Below are 10,035 nucleotides of genomic sequence, written 5' to 3'. Positions count from 1 at the left end.
GAGAACTTCATTTACATTGTTTCACTTCTTCTTCTAACTCCTTTCATGCCCTGCCCCTGTCAAATTCAGTGACCTTTTTCTTCAGTTATTATTGTTACACACACATGATGTAGACACACATATGTAAGTATTAAATACAATTTGCTGAGTCCTTTTAGTGCTGTTCATCTCTGTGTGCTTTTAGGGCTAATGCCCTAGTATTGGATAACCACCTAGGAGGTACATCCCTGGGGAAGACTGATTCTCCTTCTCCGAGCAATGATCTGTTGCCTGTAGTTCATATTCTAGGATGGGGGCCTTGTGAGATTTCCCCGATCTATATATGATGACATGTCAACTGGTGGTATCATTTAGTATGTCACTAGCTCAGTCACCCATATCATTGTGATTTCATGGCTGTAGCGTCCCTGTAACATATAACACATGCAGTCTCACAGCAGACATCCTGGTTCTCTGGCTCTTGGTATCTTTCTGCCTCCTTTTCTATGACACTGTAACGTTAGGTGTAGAGGTTGTGTTATAGGTGTATTATTTGGGAATGGGCACCATCCAGTCAAATATTTCCTCTTTTGACCAGTTCTATAATGATCTGTGTTTGAAAAGAACTACTTTTAAGGTAGCAATCTTAGCGTCTTCTAGTGTAGGTTTGAACAAAAGTGGTTCATGATGGTAGATGTTGTTGAAATAAAGTGGGTTGGATGGGGAACCCTGTTTAATTATTTAGGTTGATTACTTTTGTTTTTCATTTTACACAGATTCTCGTACCACAGCCCAGACTGTCCTGGAGCTCACTATATAGTTCCAACTGGCCAAGGACTCTAGTGTCTCTTCCACCACTAGAGTCCCTAGTGCTGACATGATGAGCATGAGCTACCACATCTGGCTAGCTGTTTAACTTCTAAGATCACTGAACAATTCTCATATTCTCTCCAAAACCTTACAAACTAAACAGTTAGAATAGGTTTATATTGTATTGACTGTTTTCTTGGTGAGATAGAGACCTTGCTTTATAGCATATTACCTGGCTTGCCTAATCTTCATAGTTGTCTAAGAAAGATTTTATTACTCTCCACATTTCACAGATGGGGCATTGAAGATTTTGGTTTGTCTACAATAATTGTCAGGGTCTGCAGATGAAATGAGGAGCTAGCAATGTTAGGAAAAGTGAGAAAGGAGGAGCAAGAGGAGGAGGAAGAGGAGGAGGGGGAGGAGGAAGAGGAGGAGGAGGAGGAAGAGGAGGAAAAGGAAGACCATGGGGTGAAATCAGTGAAGGAATGACAAGGCCCACCTCCGGGCCGAGAGGAGGCTCAGCACTTTCACACACAGCACTGCTGAGTGAGCAGCACAAGCTGGTTGCTAAGGAATGACATTTTTCTTTCTTTCTCTTTTTTTGTGAGTGGGTCTCATGATGTAGCCCTGTCTATACTAGAACCTTTATAACCCAGGCTGGCCTTGAACTCCCAAAGATCCAGCTTTCTCTGCCTCTGCCCTCCCAATTCCAGGATTAAATGTGTGCACCGCCACACCCAGCAAGCACATTGACTTCTATGAGAACAACAAAAGGCCTTTCAGCTGATGATTTAAAGCAGGCTTTTTTTCCTACTGTATTGTTACTCTTTTACCCAGTTGTCATTTTGTTTGGTTCATGGTAATGATTTTAGTGATCCTGATTCAGGTGCTGCATAAGGGATTAGGGTGTGCTGTCTTTGTAACCAAAGTTTAAGAAGATATGTCAGACCTCTCCTGGGAGTCACACACCTTTAGTCATGTTCTCTGAATTTTAATGTTATTCTGCTTTGATGTAATGTATCCCCCATTAAATAACTGCTGGGTTTACAACCTTAGCATCTCTGTACCTTAATTTTGAAATTGCATCTGTTAAATGAAAAACTGTAGTGTACAGCTTCACACAAAGAAACTATAAAATGATAGTGGCCATTTAACTGACTTTTTGGTTTGCTTTATTGTTTTGTGGTCTTAGGAACTGAATTCAGGGGACATAGAATTTTAGGCAAGCACCATACTGGTGGACTACACCCCAACCCTAATTTAAGTTTTGTTTTGTTTGTTTGTTTTTAGTTATAAAAATTCTTTGGTTTTGATTGTGTGAATGTGTGTGTGTTCTGTGGGTTCACACCTTATATATGGAGGTCAGAGGTTGACATCTAATGTCTTTCTTGATTATTGTCAGCAAGGTCTCTTGCTTGAGGTCCCAGCTTCCTCTGCTTCTCTCCAGTCCTGCTGTCTCCGCTTGCTGAGTGTTAGGATCAGGTGAAGCAGCATGCTTGCTGGCGTTTGTGTGGATGCTGCGGATCAGAACTCTGGGCCTTAGTTATTTGGGGCATGGGCATGTTCCAGCCCCTGAGAAGTGCCGTGAGCAGGAATGGCCAGATGACACACGGTGCTGCTGCCATCCTGGTTAGCTCCCTCCACCTGCTGCTCCCGACTGTGTGGGAGTCAGGCCTCTCTTTTCTTTTGTGTTAAGTGGTTGTGTTCAGAGGACACTTATCTTTTCTCCATCTCATCTCTTTCTTTCAGAGTTGGCTCCAGAAACTTCTGCCTATCTTGCAAAGCCTTTTATCTGCTTATGGCAGAAAGCAAACAGGTGGCATGAAAGACAGTCAGAGCTTTCTATCTAGTCAAACTGAGATGAGTCGATTTCTGACATTTGTGAGGGCTAGGTCCCAAGCCGCCTTCAATTCTCAAACTGTGTTCTGTGAAATCGCTAAAAGAAGACCGGAAATAATCTCTCTAGACCCTAACTACGCAGCTCGCTTGTTGAGTGAGTTTTATGATGTTGAGCACTAACTGAAATACACTTGCACATCTTTTCTACTGACATTCTTTGGAAGGCTTAGTGGCTGTGTTCACACAATGTGTCTGAGTCATTGCGTTTGGCATTTCTGTTTTCAATTTATCCGAAATGTCTATCTTGTGGCCAGGGCCTATGACTTTCATATAAACATTTCCATATTCCCTTTATTCTGTCGTCAACACTAGATTACACTAGTAGTTGATTTTGTTTGTTTGATTTCTTAAAAAGAAATGTTTTATTTTAAAAATCATTTTATTTGCAGCATTCATAGCAGTTAAGAATAAGCTCTATGACTAAGAAACTTACGTGGACCTGGGCCAGCCCTGGCAGTACACGCCTGCCCCTCAGCTTGGCAGAGTCATGTCTCTGAGGAAGGAAAGATTGGGAGCGAGAGCACAGGTTCAAGTGTTGACTAGGATGGTGGGCTGTAAACACCGGGCCTGGGGTGCACATGTTCTTCATGAAGGAGTGTACCCTGAGCTGGTGGGCTGTAAACCCGGGCCTGGGGTGCACATGTTCCTCATGAAGGAGTGTACCCTGAGCTGGTGGGCTGTAAACCCGGGCCTGGGGTGCACATGTTCTTTATGAAGGAGGGTACCCTGAGCTGGTGGGCTGTAAACCCGGGCCTGGGGTGCACATGTTCCTTATGAAGGAGTGTACCCTGTGCTGGTGGGCTGTAAACCCGGGCCTGGGGTGCACATGTTCTTCATGAAGGAGTGTACCCTGAGCTGGTGGGCTGTAAACCCGGGCCTGGGGTGCACATGTTCCTCATGAAGGAGTGTACCCTGAGCTGCTCTCTGCTGTCTGTTATGCTGATAAGCATGCACTTAGAGTCAGCACCTCTCTCTCAGTAGCCTAGGCTTCACAGCACTAAATTTCCCATAGCGACTACTACACCATTGTTTCTGTCATTGACATTGGTAGCAAAGATTTTCGTGGGAAGACATGCCTCTTATAATATACTTTTAAATAAGTGTGAAGCAGGATTTAACATTTATATAGTATATTTATATCATAATTTTTTTAAAGCCTACAGCACCTGGTATTCCCAAGTGGTCTCCCATCTAAGTACTAACCAGGCCCAACCCTGCTTAGATATCGTAACTTTTGAATGTATTGTTTTAACATTAGTTTTAATTTTAACACAGAGAAAACTCAATGTGGCTGCTGTTGAACACCGTTCCCTCATTTTGGACACAGCTAGAATTTCCAGTTTCTGACAGATCCTCCTAAACATAGTTTATGTACATGCAGAGGACATAACCCATATTTCCTTTGGTTTTATATAAATATTAGCACAGCACTTAACCCTAACCCTAACCCTAACCCTAACCCTAACCCTAACCTTAACCCTGTGCTTTTGTGCTTTTCTTAAAATTAGTTATATTAATTATATCTTGAATTATTTCTACACTAGAATGGAGTTTCCTCTTTGCCTTTCCCTGTGGAATTTTTTATGATGGCATTGAACTGTTAGAACTCTCTACCTGTGAAGAACCCCTGGATTTGGGTTTTATATACACATACAAGTATCTAGTAGGATCATTTTTCTTTCTTTCTTTTTTTTTTTTTTTTTTTTTTTTGGTTTTTCAAGACAGGGTTTCTCTGTGTAGCCCTGGCTGTCCTGGAACTCACTCTGTAGACCAGGCTGGCCTCGAACTCAGAAATCCACCTGTCTATGCCTCCCAAGTGCTGGGATTAAAGGCGTGCACCTCCACTGCCTGGCTCGTAGGATCATTTTCTAGAAGCAGACTTACTGAGTTGGAGGATAAGATATGAGTTGTTAGTTCATAGTACTTTTAACTTACCATGATTTTGAGAGGTCCAGCTCCCTTCAGCTTCATAACATAAAAAAATCTTTTTTATTTTATTTGCTTGTTTTGTCTTGGGCTTCCTATGCCTGAGTTCTATTCTCTGTCTCTTCACATGGGTTTTTTTGAGTAGATGATGCTAATTGAAAACAGATTTGCCTACATCAAAATACTGTACACAAACTCCTCCCAAACTAAACACAAACAAGGGAAAACTAATCTGGTCTTATTAACATCTAATGGGACAGTGCTGTTAACATCTTGTGGGGAAGTACAGTAGCCAGGGCTACCAGAGACTTGTTTACTTGAGAGGAGGGTCAAACTGGATAGCTTTGGTTTGGAGACAAGGAAGGTGGGAGCGGAGAGACAGGGAGAGGGAGAGAGACAGAAGGTAATTCTGAGGATAGTCCCCATGACATTTTGTTTGCTGTATTATCCTACCTGGCACGGGAGTGCTGGGCAACGGTGCCCTTGGTGATAGCCATGGTCAGTGAGGTCACACATACTTTTGGGAATCAAAAGCTGCACTGGCATATTTCTTGGCCCTCTGAACACCCAGACTGCTCCATCTGACATCATTTGTGGCTGGAAAGCACGAAAGAGGACTGATTAGGGAGGAAATACTCTGTTTCCTGGTAGGATGATCATGGTGCACCTTATGGTACTTTCTTATGAGATCTCAGCATTATTTACCAAGAGATTTGAGTCCAGCATCTTGGCACTATGAGATGCTACTTGTGGCTTATATGGCTTTCTTGTGCTTTCTGACCCGTGACATATACTGAAGGAACTACAAGTAAAGGCCTTTGTGTGTTTGTGTGTTTGTGGACAGGGGAAGAATTCAAGAAGATTCAGGTGTCGTAAAGTAAACAGCTTTGCTTGACATTGTTGCTGCTTACTGTTCCTCCTGATCAGTAGGTTAGGTGGGGGGGGGAACAATCTGTTACAGCGCTTCAGCCTTCTGTGACAAAGTAGTCAGTGGTTTCAAATGGGATGATGAGAAGACAGTGAATGCCCTTTAGAGGACATGTGCAGGGACCTTCGTGTAAAGCAGTGGATGGGGCAGTGCTTACCAGTTTTGATGGGGTTTTACAGGCTGAGCTCACTGTGTGATATTGATGTGTAAAGCAGAAGCACATTCATGCATTTCACAAAGTTCATAGTGAACATTTGTCACAGCTCTTGGAGAGTGCCAGCTAACGAAGCAGGTTCTAGTGCTGTGACGCTTGTGCCTGCCTGGCTTTTAGATAGGGGAAGGCCAAACACCCAGGCTACTCACTGTTCACCCAGCAGGGGTATCAAGTTCTACTAACACCACTCTGCTACAATGCTGCCAGTGTCATTGAGATCCAGTCCATTTCATGACGGAGGATTCATTCACAACTTAAGTGCCAGTGTGTCCTGGCCTGTTACTTGTCAACTTGACACAAGTTAGAGATACCCGAGAAGAGGAGCCTCAATTAAGAAATCTCCATCAGATTGCTTGTAGGACAGTCTCTAGGGCATTTTCTTGACTAATGATTGATGTTGGAGGGCCCAGCCCACTGGGAGCGGTATTCCCCCTGGGCCAGTGGTCCTAGGTGGTATGAGGGATGAGGAGCAAGCTAGGAAGCAGCACCTTTCGCAGCTCTCTGCCTTGGTTTCCTGCCTTGGTTTCCTGCCTTGATTTCCTGCCTAGACTTCCCTCCGTGATGTGTTACTTGAGAGCTGTAACATAAAATAAACTCTGCCCTCCATGAGTTGTTTTTGGTAATGGTGTTTTATTACAGCAATAGAAACAAAATCGTAATTCATTTAATATTTTTAATTTTTCTCACATAATTGTCCCCTGACCTCTCCTGCTCTGAGGATTAAGTCTTGGTAATAGTGTAATCTAGTCCTTGTGATGGACACTACATACAGTGAGAAATGTCTTTTGGTTGATATGTTATTTAAAGCAATGAGGGAGAGAAAGAACATTGGCACATCTGGAAATTCTCAAAGCAAGAAAGTTTTTCATTCAAGGAAGCACAGAGTTTTTATGGTATTTAGAAATGCATATGACATATTGAAAGACTAACTTGTGAAGTCTTGAGCCTGGCATGATGGTGTGAGCATTTAATTTCATCATTTTGGAGGCTGAGGCAGGAGGATAAAATCAAGGCCAATCTAAGCTTCATTCCAAGTTTTTATTTTTAAAGATTTATTTATTTATTATATGTAAGTACACTGTAGCTGTCTTCAGACACACCAGAAGAGGACATCAGATCTCATTTTGGATGGTTGTGAGCCACCATGTGGTTGCTGGGATTTGAACTCATGACCTCTTAACTGCTCTTAACTTCAGTGCTCTTAACTGCTGAGTCATCTCTCCATCCCTTCATTCCAAGTTCTGAATAACATATTACACAAAAATATTCTGTCTAAAGAAAAAAACAAAACAACTTGAAAAGATGTAAAATCAAGAAGAACATACATGATTCACCAAAGATCTTACCCACAGTTGGACAGTTCCCAGCACAACACTGGTTTTATCTGGCCACCTGAGTTCACTGATTAGTTGAAGACAAATTTCTCATATGCTTTTTCATTTATCCATTTTTGTTTATATCAGTAAAATATAAAAAGAACTTCCCATTTAAAAAACAAAAAACAAAAAACAAAAAACAAACCATGTTCCTTAGCATGGTGGAACGTCCTTGTACTCCTAGCACACAGGAAGTAGAGACATGAGGCCCTAGCACACAGGAAGTAGAGACATGAGGCCCTAGCATGCAGGAAGTAGAGACATGAGGCCCTAGCACACAGGAAGTAGAGACATGAGGCCCTAGCACACAGGAAGTAGAGACATGAGGCCCTAGCACACAGGAAGTAGAGACATGAGGCCCTAGCACACAGGAAGTAGAGACATGAGGCCCTAGCACACAGGAAGTAGAGACATGAGGCCCTAGCACACAGGAAGTAGAGACATGAGGCCCTAGCACACAGGAAGTAGAGACATGAGGCCCATGAGTTTGAGGTCAGCAGAGTTGCGGGACTCTTGTCTTTCTAGACAAAATAAAAAATGGGCCAGAGGCGGCTTAGTTCCACTGTATCTGATATCCCGAGGTCAACCCTTGGAACTCACATGATGAAAGGAGAGACATGAGTTCCTGCAGGTTACTGTCTGACCTCCATACGTGCACTCTGGCGTGCATGTGCCTCAATAGATACACAATTAATGAGCATAAGATATAAAGAAAATAAAACAAAAATATTTATTATTGTCTATCATGCCACCTTTAAAAGAGAAAAGCAGTGTTCTTTTGATACTCTGTCCAGTAGTAATATTTTCCTTAATTTGTGGTTCGAGAGTTGGTGTCCTGTGCCCCATGTGTAGTAAATGTGCTTAGATCTAAGTTCCACATTCAACTCGCTGGTTGGGAGCTCCCCCATTCTTCTCCATGGGGGAAGCCAATTATTATTCTGGACAGCAGCAACTCTCAGGCTTTTTGGTCTCAAATCTTCTTAATGATTGAAAACGCAAGTAGTTATTTTTTCTAATATCCTATGCATATTGATATTTACTGTGTTAAAATAGGTTGTTTGATTACTTACTTAAAAATGATAGTAAACTTACCATATGATACATAAACACAAATATATAATAATATATAATAATAGTAGTAATAACTGAGAGAAGTTGGTGTGGTTTTATACTTCAGCAAACCTTTCTAATGTCTGTCTTTACGGGAGATAGCTAGATCCTTACTGCCTCACCAGCCTTTCATCTATTCCAGGCTGTTGTTTTGGCTGAAGTATAAGAAGAAAGCCTGGTTTTATGTAGAGACAGGGTTGGAAAAGAGAGGAATATTTTGCGTCTCTTTCAGTAATAGTGGGAATCTTTGATGTCACAGCAGAAGTCCATAAAGGGCACTCTGTCCTAAAGTGGGTTGGTGTGCAGTTTGAAACCTGATGACTGAGGTTTCACCCTCTGTTAAAATTTATTCATCTGAGAGTTGGAACCAATCCCTCCTGGGCTTAGTGTTGTAACATTATACCTTAGTCATTTAGAGAACTTTTTTCCAAAGAAGTATGTAATCTTCCAACTGTTGTCATATTTCATTAAGTGTTTTAAGCTTCATTCTCATTTCTATCAGTACGTTTTCCACGTTCTTGGCAAAGTCTTGACTGTTGGGAAGCTTGTTAGTATCACAGTAGGTGTTTCAGCTGGATCAAACAAGCTTGACTTCTTTCTGAAAAAGCGCATTCACATTTGCTGTGTTAGTAGGTCAGACATGTAATTGGTAGATTAATATAGATTAATATGATAGAGTAATAGGAATGGTATCTTTTTTGGTTTTTCAAGACAGGGTTTCTCTGTGTAGCCCTGGCTGTCCTGGAACTCACTCTGTAGACCAGGCTGGTCTCGAACGCAGAAATCCGCCTGCCTCTGCCTCTGCCTCCCAAGTGCTGGGATTAAAGGCGTGCACCACCACTGCCTGGCCTAAATGTTATCTTTTTAAATCCACATTTTATTTACTAGTTCCTTTATCTCAGAAAATTCTTTTTTCTGAGAGTATAGTTAGCACAGGGCTGTTTCTTGAGGTCAATAGCTGCTCAAAAATGTTAAATGGAACCTTCCAGAAGCAAACAAACTGTGAGCTTAAGAGTTGTCTTGAGTAGTATGAAGTCTCAGTGTCCTACTCTCCTCTGCTTAGGAATGAGTCACCTTCAGATCTAGTGAGTTTGTGGTGTATACACAAACCCCTCCCTGCCTGTTAGGTACTTGGTGACTGTCATCTCTGTTATCAGATTGACTGTCCAAGTTCACAATGTTTATATTCAAGTAAATCTCACTTACTTCGCATTGGCCCAGCTGCAATAGAAATGCCCTTGGTGACTTGATTAATAATGCCAAACAGAACATTAATTGCTTAAATGAAAAGGTGGACATTCTCACACTCTGGAAAAAAGTGGTATAGCTCAGTGGTAGAGTGAGTGCTTCTCTTAGCTCTGGCTGCAGTTTCTGACACCACAAAGTACAAGAGAAATGTAATATAGAAAGGGACTGGAGGGCCTGATACCTGCTGGACAAGTGCCCTACCAGGGATCTCTATCCTCAGCCCCATTCTTGATACTTTGGAGCAGTTGTTTTTAATGGCTGAATCAAGAAAATGAAGAAATTAAAGGAAGCAGAAGTGATAATGGTAAATAAATCAGTGTGCATGTGAGATATTTATACTCTTTCCCCTCTTCCAGGTTATAAAATAAATCATGACTGAATCTGCATCTAGCACAAGTGGTCAAGAGTTTGATGTGTTCAGTGTTATGGACTGGAAGGATGGAGTTGGTACTCTACCAGGAAGTGATTTAAAGGTACACTTTATCATACACATATGTATATACATAAATATGTTATATATAAAAGATATAGATAAGTACATATAG

General features: G+C 41.8%; 1 protein-coding gene across 7 annotated transcripts in view; it reads left to right on the top strand.

Annotated features, from left to right (window-relative positions):
• L3mbtl3 (L3MBTL histone methyl-lysine binding protein 3) overlaps positions 1–10,035 on the top strand; it is a 103,988-nt gene that overhangs the window by 14,279 nt on the left and 79,674 nt on the right. For all 7 annotated transcript variants that reach the window (XM_031380655.1, XM_031380652.1, XM_031380653.1 and 4 more), the window contains one exon: positions 9,847–9,963. In XM_031380655.1, coding sequence (XP_031236515.1) covers positions 9,862–9,963 — 102 coding nt within the window. In that variant the 5' untranslated portion in view covers positions 9,847–9,861. The remainder of the gene's footprint in view (positions 1–9,846; positions 9,964–10,035) is intronic.

Source organism: Mastomys coucha, unplaced genomic scaffold (genome assembly GCF_008632895.1).
Source record: "Mastomys coucha isolate ucsf_1 unplaced genomic scaffold, UCSF_Mcou_1 pScaffold2, whole genome shotgun sequence".
NCBI lineage: Eukaryota > Metazoa > Chordata > Mammalia > Rodentia > Muridae > Mastomys > Mastomys coucha.
Note: the sequence above shows the minus strand (reverse complement) of the source record. Positions and strands in the feature narration are given on the sequence as shown.